This window comes from Bolinopsis microptera, chromosome 2, assembly GCF_026151205.1.
Source record: "Bolinopsis microptera isolate Bmic1 chromosome 2, MBARI_Bmic_1.0, whole genome shotgun sequence".
Classification (NCBI taxonomy): domain Eukaryota; kingdom Metazoa; phylum Ctenophora; class Tentaculata; order Lobata; family Bolinopsidae; genus Bolinopsis; species Bolinopsis microptera.
In genome coordinates, this window is record NC_087073.1 from 12,440,710 (window position 1) to 12,462,534 (window position 21,825).

The following is a 21,825-nucleotide window of genomic DNA, read 5'->3' on the forward strand; positions in this document are numbered from 1 at the left end:
TATCAGATTGCTGCAACAAGTAGTCCTGATGTTACATCTCATATTCAATCAACTTTAAAGAACAATAATTTTCACATAATAATAATATTGCATAATCCTACCGTTAATAATACTCACAAGTTTGCTGAAACAATTTTCACGCTCTAGTACAGCCAACATGGCCATGGTAGTTACTGCCACTCAGTACTTGAAGAGTGTTATTGACATTTTGATGGAGTACGAGGAAACACAAGATAGTACGAAATGGACGGTAACTCAGACATTGATAGTGGGTGGCAGTGCATTGGTTGGGGCTTTGATAGGTGAGTGTAATCATGTTATGATGGGTTTAGTAACCAGAAAAAAAATAATCGTGATGTTATTAGTTGACATTTTGTCTATAATTCCATGCTATTCATACCCTAATTTCATCGTTCGATTTAGAATTTCAGCTTATATAATAAAATACAATATTTTTCTTAAAGTGAAGAATCTGTAATAGAGAATGAAAAATAAGTCTCATACTCTAAGCTTGAAAGTGTACTAAGTTGTCGAGGGAGAAGCAGAGGAAGTATTGCCCTGATCTTTGTTTCCAGGAAGTTTTTGGATCCTTCTCTAGTTCAAATCTACCTAAAAGTTCACACAGCATACACTTTAGTTCCAGTATAGCGAAGTCTTTCCCCATACATTGCCGGGGTCCTTTTAAGAAGGGCATATTATATGTGTAAGGCAAAATCACTTGACATCAGTCCGGAACCCCGTCATAAATTTGGTGTCGTGCGGCGTGCCCTAGTTTGCTGGTCTACTGCTAAGTGCTATCTCAAAATCAAGTTTCACCAAAAAAATCAGGGTGATTAGATAACCCACAAATTTTGGGTAAAAGTTTTGTAGCAAGATAGGCCTCTCTACAGCCCTCCGTGATCCTCTCGACTGCTCTGAATTATAACCACTACTCAAACAGCTTTGTACTATCACTATTAGTGGGCATTATTATTAAATAGATCAATCTCCAAATTTGTAGGTGTTTCTGGACACCTAGTTGGTCATTAAATATTAATCATCAATGGATAAATTTGTATATTGATCGTGAACTGTTAGATGCAATAATAAAACCGCTGTATATTTATTAAACTCTGATTTATGCACCAAAAAAGGATCAACAGTATGTAACATAATAAATTTAATTTACATAAAAATACGCAGCAAACAATAAGCTCTCAAAGTCTAGGCTTGAAAATAAAAGAGTTGTCAATAGGGACACAGATGAGGACTTGGGCTGATCTTTGTTTCGGTGGAGCATTCGGATCCAACTCAACTGTAAATCTACTTAAAAGTTCGCACAAGAAACACTTTAGTTCCAGAATAGCAAAGTCCTTGCCTGTACATGCCCGGGGTCCCAAGAAGAAGGGAACGTAGGTATAGGGTTTTGGAGTTGATGTCAGGAACCGGTCTGGTTCAAACTTTTCGGGATCATCCCAAAATTTGTCCCAGAGATGCATAACGTGCTGACTGCCCATCAGCTGAAAACATTGTTATATTGTTTTTAAATTGAAGATTATTATATCTGAGAATTCACAGATTTTTTCAAGATGATTGAAAAGAAAAGCAAAAAAAACATACACTGGTCATAGCAGGAATACGGAAGCCACAAAGGTTGACTGTTTTTAAAGCTGTTCTGTGAATGCGGGTTATTGGGGAGTGGTGCCGTAAAACTTCCTTAAGAAAAGCCCCAAGATACGGCATATCTTTGTGAGTCTCTTCTATCAGTTTGGGATTTGAGTATCTGTCTACACCAGCTGCTCCCCAAACTTCGTCTATCTGTTTAATAGTATTTTAGTTAGGTCATTATACCCCAGAGTAAAAGGTCATTTTGAAACTGTTTTCTAAACTGTTTCCTAAATAGCACTCCACAAGGCGGGGAGTTACATTTCCGTTGTCATAATTCGAGAGATGATAAAGTTTTGACAAGTTTTTCACAAAAACCTCATCAACCAGTTTGTCCATAACACCAGGATTTCTTGTAAGCTGTCCCAAACACCAAAGTAGTGTTGTACTGGTGGTAGCGTTACCGGCTGCATACATTGTCATGAAATCGTCCAAACCTTCTTCCATGTCAAACCTACCACTGTTATCATCCGTATTGGCACCTGAGCAATGAGCATGTTTATAAAAAACGCTTTTCTTATCCAGAAATAAATTCCATATTATTCCATACCAGCTGGATCCAAGGTTGTTTAATTCTGGGCTTTTGAAGATATTCCCGGTTCACTCAAGGCTTACTGGGATAGTTTAAAGATTACTCACTAATAATGTAGTCAAGAATATCCCCAACACGACCATGTTTTTCGCCAGAAGTCCTTTCCATTATCATCTGAGCTCCAAGTTTTCTGATACGTTTGATACCGTCAGCATATTTAACAAAAATCTTTCTTGTTTTAGAATCAAGCACCTGGGAGTTAAGTGGTGATTGTTCAAATCTGGTCATTTAAAAAGGCTGTTTTTTAAAACCCTTTTATAAGATTCAGTCACGTTCCCTTGTCCGAGAGCTAAACAGAAAGGAGTGTTATATATGCACAAACTTATAATACCATAGCAAGAACGCTTCCAGCTTTGGACATGAGCTGGGTGGTTAAGTCAAAAGCATCATCCCCTCCTTGGTCTCGCAACCTCTCCATTTCATCGTCTGTAGCACTAAATCCTGCTCTGCTGATAGCATCTGCAGTTTATAGGTTCATCAGGGACTCTTAATTTATAAGTACTTAACATAAATGTTTTAAAAAGTAGAAATTTGAACAAAATAATTGAGATAAAAATGCAAATAATCAAAGAACATGACACTGACCAATACTGGCGGGTCCTACAATGCTCGTCACGTCAATTGGTTCACCCGGGGTTTCCTCTTGTTTTGCTTCGATATTATCGCACAAATCAATACCTATGTTGTAAAACTCAGTCAGGTGTCTCGCTAGACCCGATTTACTGAATGCTGGATCCATAATCCTCCTGTTTGTATTAACTTGTTATTAACCTAACTTTAAAAAGTATCATAATTCAATGAAAAGGACCTAAATTCCTAGTGTTACCAAGCATAAAAATGTAAAGTTTAACATACTTCTTCCGTCTCCATATATCCATATCAACAGTAGTTAAAAGACTGTTATGTCCACAGAACCGTTGTGTGTACATTTTCTGTAGATCTAGTGTTACCCATCTCCTGTCGATTGAAAAATGTCACAAGCTGATGATTGGAAATCATTTCAAAATTTTCATTGACTTCGAGCTTTGGTTTCGCTTATTATTGCTTGGTGCAGGCTGGAAAAGTAACAAAAAATGAAGACATTGGAAACTCACCGAGCTATAAAGCCTTTACCATCGCGGATTTTAGGGTATGTCTTGAAGTCACTGACCATTTCTTTTAGGGATAGCGGGTCTGCAACAAATACTATAGGCTTCATCACCATCCAAAACCGGAATATGATACCATGTTCACGGACCATATCCAGCCAGAAAGGCCCCCATGAACCATCAGCTAACAGTCGTCTGTTGGAGGTTACAATGAACGTTAGAGTATGATTAAGTAGAAACGGGCTAGGTTTACTGTTTACTAAACCTAGCTTGGTGATCTGAGACCCGAACTCTGGTTTGAAAATGTTTTTAATTTACTTTGAAATGATTTATAATTTACCTTCTGAATTCCGGAGCATTTCCTAAGAAGAAGCTTTCTCTTGGTGGGCCGGGCAAGTGAGAGTATCTCCTGGGAGTTATAAAATCTTTGTTAATGATTCATTTCTGGGTTCATTATTTCACTAGTTAATCGTCATTAGTAAATTTAGCAACTAGGTCCAATCTGACCAACATAACAAAGAAATCAACCATCCACATTTTTTCTGAAAATCAGTTAAGTGTTCAAAAATATTGAAATGATTTACCAGTGATCATATTTTATATTAGCAACTTTGTATACTAGCCAAAGAACGACTAAGATACCGATAACTTCCAGCAACATCGTACTCCAAACTTAACTTAGCCACTATAATAATGTTGGTATTCAAATTAAAGTTATTTAAAATATTTAAAGTAATTTGTACAACTGGCAAGTCTCCAATAAATATACTGTTGTATTGCTGTCTCAAATCATTCCCAATAAACGAATTTACAAAACATATTGGCGGCTATTCCAATTTCCATTTTGACGGTTACTCCATTTTGATACTCAAACAATACAGAAAGCAAAGTGGCAGTTCTGCCAGAGATTCACTTGGGGAAGGTAGCTGCAGTTTCCGTTCCCTTCCCCCTAAATTCAAGTCACCTGACGAATGCCTGCTATCTTGTTCACGCTCATATTACAATTATCAAAGAAAAGAGATAAAAGAGTCACGCAACATCACTGAAACAAAAACCAACAAACGTCTTATTGTGTGTGTGAAATAGGACTACAGCTGCTGTGGGTGGAATTCTTAGAATTATAAGTGTCCTAAGCTATGATTCAATTACCGTCCCACTACCGAGACCTATATATTTTTGCATTTTACAAAGATATAGATCAGATTACACCGTATCATATACTCTGGCATGAAGCCATATAATTATAGGAAGATACCGTAGAGCACAGAGGGTTCATTCTTACCACATCATTTAAAACGTCCCGCCGTGCTCTCCCTGCAAACCACCAGCTGGTCATCAGTGCACGATAAGCTAACGATAAGTTAACACACCACGTGACATGTTATATACCGTATACTTACTTAGGGTCAAAGATCAGATAAAGTGCTTTAGTTCCAACCATCAAGTTAGAATAGAGACTGCATAACATACAATACAAGAACAAAGACTGTGTTATGTTATTGATTACATAGTGCATTGTGTACCGTCTATGTAGGGTCAGGGTCTTAAGGCACTGCAAATATAATACAATATTTTTAACAATGTGCGACCTTGTTCCTGGAGTAGTTAGCTAGAGTGTATGAAGTGTATCGACCTTCCGGGTTGATGTGTTTCTCCTTTAAAAGGCCTCATGTAGCCGGTGGGCCCGACATGATACGACATATCTCGACACGTCGGGGTTTGTCGGGATATGTCGGGGTTTGTCGGGATATTTCGGGGTTTGTCGGGGTTTGTCGAGCCTGGAGGCTACATGGGGCCTTTTAAAACAGCGAGTGGGACGCAGGGGGCTTCACTTGTACTCTTGAAGTAAATCTAGATGTAAGCTGTTGATTGTGGCCACATGTAAAATCTAATAAGAAACCCTAAATTCTCACCAAAAACCTATTTGTCTGATTGTGTTAAGTTTATCATTTGTCACAGGAGGTAGAACAGGAGGAGCAATGGGAGGAGCAGTAGGAGCTCTGTTAGGAGTAGTTGCTGTACCCGATTACAAGCCTCTGGTTCAGTGTCTCCAGGAGATGGACGACGATCAGAAAGAAGATATCGCCAGGAAGATTAGGACCAGGGTCGGGAATCCGGCTACCATGGCCTTGAAGGAGTTTGTGCGAAATGCGCCTCAAAACATAGAGTGGATCAAACAACAATTTGAAATTCAGTAATCTTGACTAGATGATTTTTCACTGTTTTATTTTTATTTGATTTTTGTGAATTTTAGAAGATTTTAACCCTTTATGCGTTTTATAACTTGTGGATTTACTGGTTCCGAACACTCAATGTTTACACTTTGCAACTACATGTATTATTTGAAGAGGACTTGCATGTATATGTCTAGATTTGCTGTAACACGGAAAAAGTGTTGGGTGTTTGACAAATTACACGCAACCTTGAGTGATAAGTTCACATTAGCGGCATTGTTGTGTAGTTTTCTTTGGGTTTTAGTATCGTTCGAGTGGTTTGAACCTTTTTGATCAGGATTTTGATTATTGTTTTTATTTTGGTATCAGGTATGCCCTTTTTTCACAACCAAATTAATGCAATAATTATTCGTATCGATCTGTCAAGCATTTTCTATACTCGTACTTATTTAAGTTCAGATTTAATTTTTAATTTCAAAATAAATTTATTTATTGTGTGTCTGCAAAAAATTGGTTTTGTAATTTGTATGTTGCATATCTTGAAATTTATATCGATCGTTTCGTTCTTCGCCGTTTTCTGAAACCAAACTTGATTTCAGTTACAGTATGAACTATAAAGTTTTTGTAGATCTTAACTAGTAAAAATAATGCATTATTTTGTTGACTAAAATTCAAATTTTATCCAACTGTACAATCTACCCATGATTTGCCTCTGATTTACCTCTGATTTACCCATGATTTACCTCTGATTTACCTCTGATTTACCCAGTCAGATATCACCATGTCAAATACACCAGTCCTCCACTCCTACTTTAGAAGTTCCTGTAGTTGGAGAGTCCGAGTAGCTCTGGCTCTTAAACAGATTCAATATAAACAGGTTTTATGAAGTTCGTGATCGTGGTTGCAGGTTTTATCTGAATGAAGATTCTGAATTTCTGAATTTGTGTCTCTTATCTAGCCTACCCTTCTTAGTTAATTTCTTAGTAAAGATTACACAGATTTGTATCTAAAAAGATGCTCTGTCCCAGCTCTTCCTCATCAGTGGTAGATATTTTCGTCACTGTTTTATTTCTCTCATCTAATTTCTTCATTATCCTCAGAAAGGAGTACACTTGCTTAATAATGGCGGTGAGCAACACTCTGACGAGTACAAATCTGTCAACCCCATGGAACAGGTACCTTTTCAATGAAATGTTGTAAATTACGCCGAGGTTAGGTTTGGCTGGGAAGACAAATTTTATGTTAGTAACTCGGCTAATATTAAATATTCTATATTGAATGTACTTTGTTCAGGTTCCAACACTAATGATTGACGGTGTATCGCTGACCCAATCATTACCAATAATAGAATACCTTGAAGAGACGAGACCAGATATTTACCCGCTTCTCCCTGGTGACCCCAAGGATAGGGTCCGAGGTAGTTTTCATGTATACTTTTTTGCTATTTGATGAAAACTGTATACAAGTACGATCATAAATAACAAGAAGAATGTTGTAGAAATTGCTTGTTAAGTTTATTATCTTAATCATTGTAATTATACCGAATATGTTTCACCGACATTGCATTATCCCCATAAGGATGTAAAACCAATAACCCTTAGATAAATATCTAAAAATATTTGTTGCAGTGCGGCAGATAGCGGAAATAATAAACAGTGGCATTCAGCCAGTGCAGAACCTGTCTATACTACAAGCTGTGGGCCCTGAACGTAAGATGCAGTGGGGACATGATGCTATACACAAAGGTACCTCCTACATTCTACAATTTATATTTATTATCATCTTCTAATTAATGATCTGTATCAATGAATTTAATTTGATTTAACCCTAGATTTTTTATTAATTGATAATGTGATACATACACCCATACTAATACTCTACTGCAATTAATTAGCTTCGTGGATACGACAATTAATAGTATAAGATAGGGCTCCTGCATCATGACTACTACTGATGAAGTGCCTTTTTTTCTTCCTATCACTTTGCCGAGGCTTAAAGACCAGTACGGAGTCAGATTTGTATAAACAATGAACTGGCTACGGAGTGTACATTTTCGTCTTCTACATAATATTTTGTTGTCTGGACGGTAAAGAGCTAACATCAATTCAAGAACTTCAAGTACCAATTTTGAATGTTAGTATTAAATATAACACACATATTTATATCATGCTATCATTGGAAACTATAAGAGTATAACGTAAAAAGTAAACTTACGAAACAGGCAACACTGTAACGATATACCCTGATTTATTACATGCATTACGTCAGAGAACAACAATGCTGCCCAACAAAAGTGAACTACTATCCTACTACTAAAGTAGGGGGGGTCCAAGGGGAACTTTGGGAAAGTCCCCCAAGATTTCTGAAGTTCCCCAAAAAAAAGTTCCCCAAAACTCCCCAAAGTTCCCCAAAATTCCCCAAAATTATTCAAAATTATTCAAAATTATTCAAAATTATTCAAAATTTCTCTAATATACATTAATACCCATTAATGTTAACATGTATGTTATTATAAGGTATAATCTTAACTTACTTGTTGATACTTGCAGCATGATAATTTTTTTGGCATGATGATTTTTTTGGGGAATTTTGGGGAACTTTCTGAAGTTCCCCAAAAAAAAGTTCCCCAAAATTCCCCAAAATTATTTGTTTCATTGATCATTTTTTGGGGAAGTTTGGGAAAGTCCCCCAGGTTTCCTGAAGTTCCCCAAAAAAAAGTTCCCCAAAACTCCCCAAAGTTCCCCTTGGACCCCCCCCCCCCCCCCCCCTAAAGTACAAGTACAAGTACAAAAGTACAACTACTCTACTACTGTGACTGTGCCGGAATAGTTCATTATACTAATAACACTGTGTATCACACACTGTGTATCAGTGTATGTGATATCTACATGCAGCAGCTCTTATTAATACGTCTGTAGTGATTATCCAGGTATTATAGGGTCTACCGTTAAAGTTTCACTGATTTCGAGGGTGGGTAAATTGATCGTGCGTGATGACCATAATTATAACTGCAAGTTCTACAAAAATGCACAAAAATATTGGCAATTCATAAGCAACTATTATTTAAGATAATGCATTTCCTTAAGATTTTAAAAGAATGTCTTACGTGATTACCTAACACTTCCACAGTGCACTACTCTCTGAAATGATTACTCCACATGGAAATGGTGAATTTACGTAATGACACCGTGATAGTCCCAAGTAATGATATGACACCGTGATAGTCCCAAGTAATGATATGACACCGTGATAGTCCCAGGTGACACCGTGATAGTCCCAAGTAATGATATGACACCGTGATAGTCCCAAGTAATGATATGACACCGTGATAGCCCCAAGTCGACGCCTCTTATTGAGGAGTTAATGTCTTAACTCTGCCAAATGGGTCGATCGCTATATAGATTTGTCTCCCTAAGTCTATCTAGTTACTTCGTCCTTTTGCCCCTAAGGCTAAGTAAGCGTATAACCGCAACTCCTCGGGCTTGAGGGCTTTCCCTGATTATACTTACTTCAGGTTTTGTAGCAATAGAGGATCTGCTGAAGAGCTACAGCTCAGGAAAATACTGCATCGGAGATAAGGTCACAATCGCAGACATCTGTCTGGTTCCTCAAGTATACAACGCAACACGCTTCAAAGTTGACATGAAACTGTTCCCCACCATTGCGCGCATCAACGCTGCGCTCGAAGAACTGCCAGAGTTCCAAAAAGCGCATTTTACTAATCAGCCTGACACACCAGAGGAGCTGAAGAAGTCTTAGCTTTTAGGGCGCTTAATTAATTTTATATGATTTATTGTTATTTTATTATTGATATTTATATTCGCCCTATTTTTTGCTAGGCTGTTCAGTAATTTATTGAGAACGAAGATGTAATTTCAAGTAATGTGTTGTTTTAGTGCTTTAGTAAAGGGGACTACGCAAGTATATGAACCGATTTAAATATGAATTTTCGTTTGTGAGTATTATATGACATGTTAATATTTTATGTATCTACTTATTCAATATCATGCATTTACAAGAAACCCAAGATAACACTTTATTTATTCAATACCTCAAATTCTCGCTGATAAAGCACAAACACATGTATCAGAATATAATAGATCTAACACCTGACGCTAATTAAATTAATGTTTACTATTATTGTGTATAGCTGTGATGTATCTGTGTCTGTTGTTTATTCTACCCCTCTACCGTTACTCTAGCACCATGTCTTTCATTGACGTTGCTGAGGACTCTGACTTCTCCTACCAGAACCTTCCTTATGGTATATTCTCAACCCCATCAAACGTGAGTGTTAAACCTTCTCTATCCAACTGTTAATCAAACATTAGTTTACTCACGCCATCTAAAGGTGGCTGATTTAAACCTCAGATTTGTCAAAGTTAACATTGTAATAGAACTCTAGAAACGAATGGACGGACTATGATCTTATTCAGGCGACTCCACGTATTGGAGTAGCTATTGGAGACTGGGTGTTGGACGTGGCAGCAGTTAAACACCTCTTCAGTCCTGAACTTGTTGAGCAATGTATTGAAGGACAGGTAATAATACTCTTTTGTATTTTTGGTGGCTCTAAACATCACTTTTAATTATATTCAAATATTTTTGAGGTTATTATTCGGGAATGCGTGATTTTCTGATGGATTCCAGCGAAACTGACAATATTTTTGAAGTAACTTTTAAATAATAGATCTGTCCTTCCTGAAAGTCTAAAATAGGTAAAGTAATATGAAAGTTTAACTATCTGACCCCTCCTTCAGACGACACTGAACGCCCTGATGGGAGCAGGTCGTCCAGCATGGACTGAGTTCAGGAACACCCTCAAGAAGATCCTGTCTAAAGACGAGTCAGCTCTGCAAAACAACGCAGGGTTGAGGTCTGGTGCTCTTATTGCTGCGAAGGAGGTCACGATGCACATGCCTGCTACTATAGGTGTGTGGAGAACCGGAGATGATATTTGTTCTACATTATATAATATCTATATTATATTGTGTTGCATACTTGATGCTGTTCGTATATCCGCACACAATAAAAATAAGATTTCAGTATCGCTGATAAGCATTAAGCACACAACTGATAAAGTAGCGATTAAATTGTAAGGTAAATGAAAATATTATACACTGTTCATATAACTGTCTGGAAAACTACATCCTTGGAGGATATATTGAACAACTAATACAACTACAGGAAATATTTAATGCAATAGAAGGAAAATACAAATAAACAAATCACAAAAATAAACTTTAAAACTTACTGATTGAAATCAACAAATTGTCATTCAAAATTACATAATATGAAGACGCTAAGACGAGTACATTACCCTAAACAGGTTGAAGGAATATTGATTTGTTTAGATTTATAAAACTATTAGAGGTCACCGTCAGACCTTATTTCTCCATTACAGTCTTTGTTGACTACTCGGGGGGGGGGGGGCCTACTCTCATCCATGTTGCTGGTATTTGCTTGCGTCTCTCTGCCACCACCTCCTGAAAAGAAATATCATAAGATAGCGTTGCAATAGAATTAATTAATTTATTTAATAATAATATGATGAATACTCTGTACAGATCATGTAGAATTAAGGACAAGGAAAATTTCCAGTTTGGTTACATTAACCTCAGTTATTGCCTCACCAAGATTAGTAGAAGTTGTAGTGTCTGTGAAGAAGAACGGTCAAATTCTTGACCGAATGAAATCTCTAAAGCTTGACAATGTAAAAATATAGATGTAGAAATTGCTCATGGTATTGAGGTACAGGAATGAAACCGCTAGCCTATAGAAGTGCTGATCGACAAAACTATCACTATTAACATGTGCACTGCCCGTTGAATTTGCGATGATGTTGTAGACAGTGAATGGCATGACAGAAATGCAGTAAATTATTGCTGTAAGAACTGTTGCCATGATGCCTTGCCACTTCATATTTTTTCGTCCCAAACGAGCAATTTCTTTAGCCATGACCAGCAGATAAATCGTAGTAATAACAACCAAACAGTTTGGTATGATCACAAATGTGACTGTTGCCAAGGGCCCTAGCTAACGCCAGATTTTTAGTGAAAAATCATAATCGCATGTGTAGCCTCTGTATGAAAAGTAAACTCCCTCAAAATCTCCGTCTTCAACAAAGGCCACGACAGGGATGGTCAGAGGTACGAACCAACATGCCCCATAAACAAGATGTGCAGCCCTCAATGTCCAGGTAGCGGATCGGAAGGGATACTTGAGGAGAAGTAGCTTGGTAGAAGTCATAGCACATATAAGTAACATGATCGTCACGTTGAGGTAGTACCTGGCACGATGAGAAAGGGCACAAAGGAAGCGACCAAACACCCATTTATCAGCAATAAGGGAGATTGACCTTGGTAGTAGGACTATAACCGAAATCATCAAGCCACAGACACCGATGTGTCGGATGATGGCTGTGAGGATCTTGTGAAGTCGGATGGCTCTATACTTGATGGAGGCGATCAAAATGATTGTGTCTCCGACAAGAGATGAAATGAAAACCAATAAGAAATATCCTGACCATCCATATCTCACCACATCACTGTTAATGCCGTGCTGAGTTCTGTTGTCGTAATTGTGATCAAGACTGGCCATTTTACTGCGGCTTTTCAGGAATACAAAATGTTAGATACAGCAATACAGCAAAAAATATTACACATAATATAATTAAGCCTCATTTGGGGGAAGGAAATGGCCACAGTAAATCGGGGTTTCTGATAAATCAGAGAGGGATAAATCAGGGTTTTACTGTAGAATAAAATCCGACGAGTGCATAGATTCAATTAACTAATAAAGAAGGATAGGTTATATTATATGCACTTATGCCTTTATGCAAACGTATGTTAAGACCTTTAAGTACTGAATAAAACTGATAATTATTTGAAGCTGTGGCTCGCACTGGCCCACGGTTACTTTTAGTTATTTATAACCTAAGACACCGGTGTCCGGTATAGTAATAAAATAATTAATGAGGAAACAACTCATAAGCTGAGGCAGGGTGCGCTAATAGACCGCGTGGTTAAGATCTGTAATATACAGGATTAAAGGCGCGTGATTACAGTGATAACTGTTGATTGACCCTTCCAGATCGTAGAGGTCTGCAACACATGCTCGCTTTCAACATGCATCGTTTTTATCTCTCTATGACTATAATAATAAAGTAATAAATAATTTAAAGTCATGTCCGTAGCCCGCTCGTCGCACGTGCATTAATTATGAGTAATTAAACTTGCATGTTGTACCGTTGTAGCTTATTATTATATATTTTACCAAAACCCATAATTGGGTTGAGTGGACTGCTGCCAGTGTTCTTCTCGCAAACAAAAGGGAATGATATCAGTTGGAATAACGGTTCTCAAATGCAAAATGATACCGAGAATGAAATCGGTCGCTACAGCAGAGATAATTGAGAGAATTGTCTGAGAGGGAGAGATATCCGGCCGGATCCGGATTCAGCCGGATATCCGGTCGATTCCTAGTACGGTCTCTCTCGGGGGAACTAGAACAAAACTAGATAGTATATTAAATAAAATATTTTCAACACGGCTATTCATGTTTCCAGGTGACTACACGGACTTCTACTCGTCACGTAACCACGCTACTAATGTTGGAACTATGTTTAGAGGGAAAGACAACGCCCTGCAACCTAACTGGTAAGTTAATGGAAATGTTTAGATTTTAAACAATTAGTCAACATTTTGTTGAGTTTACATTTCGGGTTTACCCCCAGAAAATGTCCCCGTTAAAGATACCAAACCAAGATGTGAATACTTTTCAAAACACGGCTGCAAATCATAACTTTTTTAAAATACTGTTCTCACTTTCCAGGCTGCACCTGCCAGTAGGATATCACGGTCGAGCCTCCTCAGTGGTCCTCAGTGGAACTGAGATCAGACGACCTGCGGGACAAATCCTACCCTCGCCCAGTGAGTCACTCAAGCTCATGTTATCCTTCTAACACGTCATGCTGTGTATTATGTAATTGTCATGTTCAAAAATTATATTATACTGTAATACCTCTGTATATTGGGGAAGTGTTTTGGGAGTTTTAAAAAGAAACCGTTCAGTATTTAACATACACTCATAATATCAAACATTTTCAAGCTGCCACTACACCGGTGTTTGGAGCTTGTAGACTTTTGGACTTTGAGCTGGAAATGGGATTCTTTGTAGGACCTGGCAACAAATTTGGGGACGCTATAAAAATGGAAGACGTGAGTTGAAGCCTCTTTTTAATGATTGGGTTCACTGTTAGTGTCAATAGATATGTCAGTCGATCAGTTTTGAATTTTTATAATTGAGAAACCAGACTATAATTTAATATATTATATTGATTATTTTAATTTAATTTCAGGCTGCTGATCAAATATTCGGAATGGTTCTGATGAACGACTGGAGTGGTTAGTATTTTAATTTCGATTTAACAACGCCTTTGTTTCAAGATGCACCCTTCACAAATCTGTGTTATTAATTATAATAACTAACTCCGGCAACCTGGATAATAACCTCATTTTACATCCTAATTCCTAACCTTTGTTAATTTTATTGATCTTCAATGATTTAAACTCTGATTCTTACTAACACCTCTCTCTCTCCCTGCAGCTCGTGATATCCAGAAGTGGGAATATGTTCCGTTAGGTCCCTTCAATGGTAAGAACTTTGGAACGACCATCTCACCTTGGGTGGTAACCATGGATGCGCTTGCTCCATTCCGGCTTCCACTGGAACCTAAGGTTAGTTATCTTCTCCACATGTTATCCTCAGTATTTTTGGAAATAACTCTCTGACTGGATATTGCCACTATTATACCTGTCTCTATACGACATGATTCCAACTGAACCAGTGTTCACCAAAAGGCTCCACTGTTTAGGCTTACCAGTTACCAACATCTCCCCATATTTTAGTTAATCAGGCACTAATAATCACTGTCATTATCTGCAGACTGATCCAGAACCACTGCCTTATTTGGTCGAGAAGGATAGTTACCAGTTTGACATTAAACTCTTCACTGCGATTCAAGGAGAAAATATGAACAAATCAGAGGTCAGCTCTTTAGAATTTCAGCAACTTCAAGAGGCTTATTAAAAAAATTTTATATACAACTTTTTTCTGGTATTCAGCAAAATGTACGTGAACTTTGTTAATTAACAAATCTTTATTGTTCCACTTCATGTTCCTCGGTCATTTATCAGAATTTTGTTGTCGTAAAACAAATTGTTATATTATTTACTACAATTGCAAGAAGACATCCAACAAACATCTATATCTCACATTACAGATTGTGGCGTCAAGTAACTTCAAGTACATGTACTGGAGCCCTCGTCAACAACTGGTGCACCACAGTGTTACTGGGTGTAACATGAGACCTGGAGATCTGCTTGGATCTGGTACTATCTCCGGCACCGTGAGTTATTACTGTTACACTGTCACGTGTCAAAACACATTCCTGTCACGTGTCAAAACAAACGGTCATTGCTTGTTAAACGTGCGTGTTTTATATTTATGCTGTCTTAAGTCTTTGCACGTCGAAATATTTGTATCCTGATAGTAGGTATGTTAATCGTGAGGTGGTGAGCGGCCAATAAATGTATCTAGAATATATCTTTACATATTCATTGCTTTAGTTTTAGTAAATTATATGTATGCTTATTGTCCCTAACTATATCTCGGCTTAAGAAGGAGTCGTTATCCCAATTGTAGTAACCACTAATGATGCAGATGGCTTGAAGTCAATTATTAATCTATTAAATAACAAATATGAAATTTCTTGCCCTTTTCGCCTTTATATCGACCACAACTCTAAAAATAGACACTTTATCACAATGCTGGCAAGCATGACCGTGCCTTTTATATTCACAATACTATTTACCCCCTTTACTATTATACCCCCTTTACATTACTATTATATTATACCCCTTTATTGTTTTTCAGGCATTAAGACTCATCGAAAGTAGTTCAGCAGGTATATTTAAGTTCAAAACATTCTAATTCAATGTCAAAGATGACAGGAATAAGAAATAGTTATGTGGAGGTTTTTTAAGAAATTTGCGCAAAATTCGCGCCAGCATGTTATACGAAATTCGGTAAAAAACCGAAAATTGCCATATTCAGGTGCCTTAAAAACCATGTCAAAATTGAGTTAGAGATGTGAAACTTTGCAGGGCGTCTAGACGTTGACCAAATCGACTACAAAAAAAGTTTCAAGTTTCAGGAGCATTGGGAAGTGGGTTTTCTAGAACCCCTGTTTTACGACAGATTGTCGTGATATATACATACATATTCAGGGATAGACGCTTTGACAGTCAAATGTAGTCAATTGTATCCTAAATTTAAGTGTCCATAGATTCAAAAGTATAAAAGATACAGCCATTTCCGACCACAGGTCTTGAAAATAATTGTTTACACTTTAGTTTACATTGTATAAACAAATTATTTGACGTCATAAACACCCCTTGATGACGTCATCAAGTTAACCGTTTTTAAAACTTGATTTTCGACAAAGTAATAACTTTTAAAATTGATTAAACACGATTTAAAAGTAATTTTTTTCAACATCTGAGGAAATTTTATCTTAGATAATTGTTCAAGCATTCTGAAAATCTACCGGAAAGTTTTCTTATCTTACTCCTTCATAAAGATATTTGCCTTTGAAGTTAGTGCTTTTTTGAAAAATTATTTTATAAAAACGTCAATTTTGCGATTTAGTATTCTCTGGTGTTGGGCTATCTCTTGGGTTGTGGAGCTCAGTTCTGCTTCCTATAGGTATAAATTGTGCATTAGGCTAGTTTTAAAGTTGAAAATAAAAAAGTTGCACACGTGGGGACACGCCCAAATTGATAGAAAATTGCTAAAATCACTGAAAATTGGTGTTTTCACGATTTTTATCAACTTTGGAGTCCCGTTGTGATCCAAGTTCTATTTGAAATCTTTTGAAACTTTGCACGTTTATCAAACTATATATAAAATACCGCTGTGCAAAAATTTACGGCGATTCAGTATTGGATGCGCACGCAACGTCCGCTCAAAGTTTGCACGTGCGAACGGTGAGATTTTTGCTCATTCGTGATTTCGAACAAATTCTGCTTTACCACGACAGTTCAATGTCATTATATATGAATTTAATGGCAACTTGAATGATTATAATGTTTTATGTTCAGTCAGTGATATACCGATATGCTTACTTAAACACAAGGAAATGTTTTAAAGGAAAAATTTCGAAATCGTTGAAACTTCCTCCTTATTAATGAAGACATCAGTTTATATTTCGACTTTATAAAGTACCCTGACATTATAATCAAAAAAAGATGATATTTGACCAAAACCCATAATCATGGGTAGAGTGGACCGCTGCCAGTGTCTCTCTTTCCCAAACAAAAGGAAATGATATTAATTTGATTGACCGTTCTCAAATGCAAAATGATACCGAGAATGAAATCGGTCGCTCGCTTTTCCCATTAATTTACAATTGTAATAGATTAAGAAAAACTACCCGAAGGCAGCTGTACTCAGCAATAAAGATTCAATAAACTTCAGCTAATTCACTAACTACCAGTACCACCCTTATCCCGATATACTAGGTATATCGACCCGAACGCAACCCAAAGGAATTTTTACAGCATGTGATTGATTGTAAGCCGTGAATAAATGGGAAAAGCGAGCGACCGATTTCATTCTCGGTATCATTTTGCATTTGAGAACGGTCAATCAAATTAATATCATTTCCTTTTGTTTGGGAAAGAGAGACACTGGCAGCGGTCCACTCTACCCATGATTATGGGTTTTGGTCAAATATATTGCTTCAAAAGGTGCATTATATAGATATGGCCATTGCGAAAGTCAAACCTTCATTCCATCAAACCATCATTCGCCTATATAATTTGACTATTGCAGTCATTTTTCACCCCCTATTGAGTTCCTGGGTGCCTTCTTAATGGCAGAAATGAGTTTTAAAAGCTTGTTCTTAGGCGCCTGGAGAAAATATGGCCTAGCTAGATCTGCTTCGCCCATTAGATGTACCTCTACAAGTCTTTGGTGTGGTGCCTTGGACTATGGACAACACATTCCTGCACAGAAAAGCTTGTCGAAAATTAGTTCCCAGAAAAATTCATAATGCCCTAATAATAGTCTTTGTATATATTACGTATCATTTTCCTAATATTAATAATTATTAGCTTATCATATGTAAATGCGTCGTCTCACATCAGGAACCTCACGAATATGGCTCTATGTTAGAGTTGTGTTGGAAAGGAACTAAAGAAGTAAAACTTGGAGACTCTGGAGAAATCAGAAAATTCCTCAAGGTATGAAAACAACGCTCATCGTACATTTAACTTGTTATGTATAATTTTGATCCGAACGTTGTAGGTCGAAAGCAGGGAAGATTCTGGAACTTGCGGCAGCCGCACACGCCAAACATTATTAATGTGTTCATTGGCACTCGCCACGTTAGTTGATATTAACGCGCGTACTGATTCGAATAAACCATATTCTAACGGCGCGCGGCGGGAATAACAAGCTAGCTAAGGTGTGACAGTACGTGTGAATTCAAGCAGTGGCCAGTGCTCACGGCTCACTGGATTGAAATTTGTATATCTGTGGCACAAGACGGTGGTCGGGTTGCAACACTCTTTTAAGCTCTATAAACTTGTAGTGTGATATGGTTCGTGGAACCTTAGAGGCAGGGGTGTAGGAATGACTACACCCCTGCTGAGAGGACTCTACTTCCTTGCGAGACGCTGCTCTCATATATTTTATTCTAATACTAAGTCTGGCTGTCATCGCTGTTCACAAGTATCACGTCTCTTTTCTCAACCATATAATCAAACACGTGCTGAGTAACCACAGCGGTAGCCTCTTGGATAAACTTGCCGGAGAAAGTGTCCCTAAATTCAAAGTTGCTGTTGAAAATTGTTATCGAAAGAACGATATGTGTACACAACAGGCCAACAATAAACTGCACTTCGCTGGCATTTCGCCATTCTCCAGGGGATTGAGTTATTTTCTGTTCCCACGAGCACTAACATTGAAACCGCACTAGCTCATTAGTTTCAATGGTAATTTATGATATATCTGCGAGGATTGAGGGGGTGTAAAATTCCTTGCTTAATCGATTTATCAGTAATAAAGTTAACATTGATGAAATTAATCCTGGGAATGGGTAAATTCCCTATGTGCTCTACTAATAAGGATTAGACTAGAATAATTGTAGAACTGTAGACCGTAGAGTGATTCATTATCATGGTATCGACATAATGTATGATTGACACATAATCCTCCGTTCAATCCCACTACTGACTTCTCTTTTTTAGCTTTCCTCAACTTTGCAAAAAATCAACTTCCACTCATTGACTCATTAACCAGCTGCTTATTTCATGGGTAACCTGGTAACCTGGTAACCACTAAACTTGTAACCTGGTAACCTTCTTGCCTCAAACCTTAACCTGGTAACCTTGTTTCAAGAGCAATTCTAACTGCACATGACACATCCACATTTTTTGCCTACAAACTGATATGAATCCTATATGTAAAAAATGTTATACTGCCTGCCCACTAAACTTTTCTCAAGGTATGACTTATTTCACTGACACTACCCCTTATTTCAGGATGGAGATGATGTGATAATGACAGGGTACGCACAAGGTATGGGCTATAGAGTAGGATTCGGGAATTGTACCGGTAAAGTCCTTCCTGCTAACCAACTTTGATAGGAGTTAGGACAATTCTAGTATTTTATTATTTTAGTATAACGGAACGGAATATTATTTATTATTAGTACATTTTATGTTTTATTGTGGCTGTATTATAATTTATTTTTGCTTTTGAATATCTATATATCCACTTCTATCCTTTTGTTCAACGTTCAGTCGATAATATAAGGTAACACGACATCTGTCCGACAAATATGTCCTATTTTAGGCAGACAATATTCAGTAGAATTACTAATCAATCACTCCGTTTGGATAAATTTCAAAATGTACAATGAAAAATGAACTATATATAACAACATATCATACATTATTGGTAATCAATAAAATAGATTATATCTTAGGCTGTGCTAGCCCTTACGATTGTAGAGATCTCGTTACAATCTCGTCAGATATACCACCTCAAACATTAGACAAAATGTATGCACAATGTCAGATTAAGAGCATGTTTTCATGCTAACATTAGTTAATACTATGGTACACATTTGGAAATTGAAAGAGTCATAAAAATCTACATCAAGGAACGGAAAATAATTGGCTAAATTCGCCGTACAAAAATCCTTAAATTTGGTACAATATGGTAAATATGTTGAGCTTTTTGTCGATCATGGGAATCATTATCAGTTGGATTAGCTTCTTGACACTACAGCATTATCACAATATCACAGTCAGCATTCCAAAATAGGTCTGATTATCACGCAGATCGTAGAATTTATAAAAGTTTCAACAAACGATTAATTACTTGAGACTGTCTCTCCTTAGCAAGACTATATCTCCCTTATCTTCATCATGCTGTTTTTTCAGCATAATTTTCATACAAACGAAACTTGTTTTCCATTTTAAAGTTCTAAACCTCCACTATTTACCGTGCTTTAGTTTCATATCTGAGACCCAAAAAAGTAGAACATCACTACTGCTAAACATACTGCTCTCTGGACACGAACAAATCTACATTCAAATTCTAGTGTTACAAACTAGATATTTCTAGTGTTACAAACTAGATAGACAGTACCGAAATCATTAAATTCATTATAATCTAGTTGGTAGTTTAAGACTAAATATCTTATCGGCTGAAACTCCAACGTCCCGAAATAACCGCCAAAATATTCACTCGAATATGGTGGAATTAGGACTGTTGGCATTGAGGCTGATAAGATATAATCTATCTACTGCTAATAAAGAACACAATCTCTGACAGGTTAGCCTCATAGAGGCTGATAAACAGGTTTTATGGAGGCACCAGATCTAAAATCATTGAAGAAGGAATCTAAGAAGAGTCATGGTAAGGATTAGACCGAATGATGACATTACACTGCTACTAGCATTATCGTATCCGGTTGAGTTGATGCCGATTACTCCACAAGCTAGACGGGAGCCAGCGTTGCCCGTTTTGGTGCTGCCCAAATCACCTCCCAACCCTAAATCGTCCGTTCCTGCGTGTAGTACCACTCCTCGGCCTATAGCGAGAAGGATGTGTTATTCCTTAAAATACTAAAGAAAGCTTTGACTTGTCAACTGAGACGGTAATAGATTGAGTCTGATAGGGAGCTCCTTAGTTATACTAATTACACTTTAAAGTAGACGAGTGAAATTTTGTAAAACCTGATCCTTGCATACCTATAATAGTGTACTGTCCGTAGAGAGAGGCTTCTTGGTCAGCAATCTCCCCAGAGAAAGCATTGTTCTGAATTTCTATGTTCCCAAAGTCGCCCTTGTGTCGGATGGAACTATCTGGGCCACCGTGAGCTAGTTCTAGCGGGTTGAAATGTCCGAGAGTTTGTGTACACCCTCCGTACACGTTACCTGTACATAGTGAGTTTGTTAGTGAAGTTTTGAAGAGCGAGAGAAATTGAGAGTTGTAGCCAATCATGTAGTCGGTTGTTGGAAACGAAGCGTGGGTTAAAAACTTAAGTTTCAGCTATTCTCATATTGACCAAATAGGGAGATACTCGGCACTTGTAAGACAGAATAGGAGCCATCTATTGGCAAGAAATTGTGAAAAAGAAAACAGAACCTACCCATTTGATGGATGTGGAAGCCGTGTTGTCCATCATCAAATTTAGAGTTGCTGAACAAATTGATATTCACCATGAGCTTAGCTTCAGGACCTGCTTGGGAGAACTCAACAATACCGACCATCTTGAGACTTGCAGTTGCGTCCTTCTTGTCCGAATTTTCGTAGAGAACGGACATAGCCTTGCGTTCCTCTGGGTCTTTAGCTTGACACGTGCATAGCACCAATACTGTGATTAAAAATCTCATCTCTATTGAGGATTGTGACTGGTTAGTAATTGTTATTATAATGAGTTATGATAATACCTTTATGGGACCGTTCACACATTATTTCTGCAGGATTTTACTGTTTTCCTACCGATATTACCGTTCACTATTGTGCAAATAATTTATTTGCGTCAGCATTTCGGTATATTTCAAAAACTCCTCCCCTAGCTTGCTTATGTAATATGTGAACCTTCCTTTGAATGTGAGCTAATAACAAATACATAATTCGCGAGAATTACTGCATTATCATAACTGGTAAAAAGTGATCAAATTAAGCCCACTTAGCACCAAAGTGGTGTCAAATAATTCCATTTATTTGCCCTCTAATTTCAATTAAA

At 37.4% G+C, this 21,825-nt stretch overlaps 5 protein-coding genes across 5 annotated transcripts in view; 3 read left to right on the forward strand and 2 right to left on the reverse strand.

Annotated features, from left to right (window-relative positions):
• The window catches only part of LOC134826442 (fumarylacetoacetase-like), a 39,440-nt gene extending 20,106 nt beyond the window's left edge, over nt 1-19,334 (forward strand). Inside the window, exons 2-13 of the mRNA XM_063838816.1 lie at nt 9,699-9,785; nt 9,935-10,039; nt 10,259-10,430; nt 13,066-13,156; nt 13,332-13,429; nt 13,608-13,717; nt 13,858-13,903; nt 14,106-14,236; nt 14,445-14,546; nt 14,782-14,907; nt 17,708-17,803; nt 19,106-19,334. Of these exons, the coding sequence (XP_063694886.1) occupies nt 9,705-9,785; nt 9,935-10,039; nt 10,259-10,430; nt 13,066-13,156; nt 13,332-13,429; nt 13,608-13,717; nt 13,858-13,903; nt 14,106-14,236; nt 14,445-14,546; nt 14,782-14,907; nt 17,708-17,803; nt 19,106-19,207 (1,260 nt within the window). The 5' untranslated portion in view covers nt 9,699-9,704 and the 3' untranslated portion in view covers nt 19,208-19,334. The remainder of the gene's footprint in view (nt 1-9,698; nt 9,786-9,934; nt 10,040-10,258; nt 10,431-13,065; nt 13,157-13,331; nt 13,430-13,607; nt 13,718-13,857; nt 13,904-14,105; nt 14,237-14,444; nt 14,547-14,781; nt 14,908-17,707; nt 17,804-19,105) is intronic.
• LOC134811086 (protein C19orf12 homolog) lies at nt 152-5,547 on the forward strand. The gene is made up of 2 exons (XM_063817806.1): nt 152-302; nt 5,284-5,547. Exons 1-2 carry the CDS (start codon nt 158-160, stop codon nt 5,520-5,522), a joined length of 384 nt encoding a protein of 127 aa, XP_063673876.1. The 5' UTR covers nt 152-157; the 3' UTR covers nt 5,523-5,547.
• On the reverse strand, nt 1,130-4,013 carry LOC134811084 (cholesterol 24-hydroxylase-like). The gene is made up of 10 exons (XM_063817804.1): nt 3,909-4,013; nt 3,665-3,733; nt 3,331-3,519; nt 3,092-3,193; nt 2,822-2,982; nt 2,568-2,695; nt 2,284-2,428; nt 1,963-2,126; nt 1,600-1,797; nt 1,130-1,499 (listed from the first exon to the last, which is right to left on the reverse strand). The coding sequence occupies exons 1-10, from the start codon at nt 3,983-3,985 to the stop codon at nt 1,197-1,199; spliced, it is 1,536 nt and encodes a 511-aa protein (XP_063673874.1). The 5' UTR covers nt 3,986-4,013; the 3' UTR covers nt 1,130-1,196.
• On the forward strand, nt 5,459-9,523 carry LOC134811085 (maleylacetoacetate isomerase-like). The gene is made up of 5 exons (XM_063817805.1): nt 5,459-6,375; nt 6,599-6,673; nt 6,792-6,915; nt 7,127-7,243; nt 9,013-9,523. The coding sequence occupies exons 1-5, from the start codon at nt 6,280-6,282 to the stop codon at nt 9,255-9,257; spliced, it is 657 nt and encodes a 218-aa protein (XP_063673875.1). The 5' UTR covers nt 5,459-6,279; the 3' UTR covers nt 9,258-9,523.
• Nucleotides 19,335-19,498: 164 nt separating the features above from the next.
• On the reverse strand, nt 19,499-21,467 carry LOC134826445 (superoxide dismutase [Cu-Zn]-like). Its single transcript, XM_063838820.1, has 3 exons — nt 21,226-21,467; nt 20,825-21,010; nt 19,499-20,664 (listed from the first exon to the last, which is right to left on the reverse strand). The coding sequence occupies exons 1-3, from the start codon at nt 21,398-21,400 to the stop codon at nt 20,459-20,461; spliced, it is 567 nt and encodes a 188-aa protein (XP_063694890.1). The 5' UTR covers nt 21,401-21,467; the 3' UTR covers nt 19,499-20,458.
• Nucleotides 21,468-21,825: the final 358 nt, after the last annotated feature.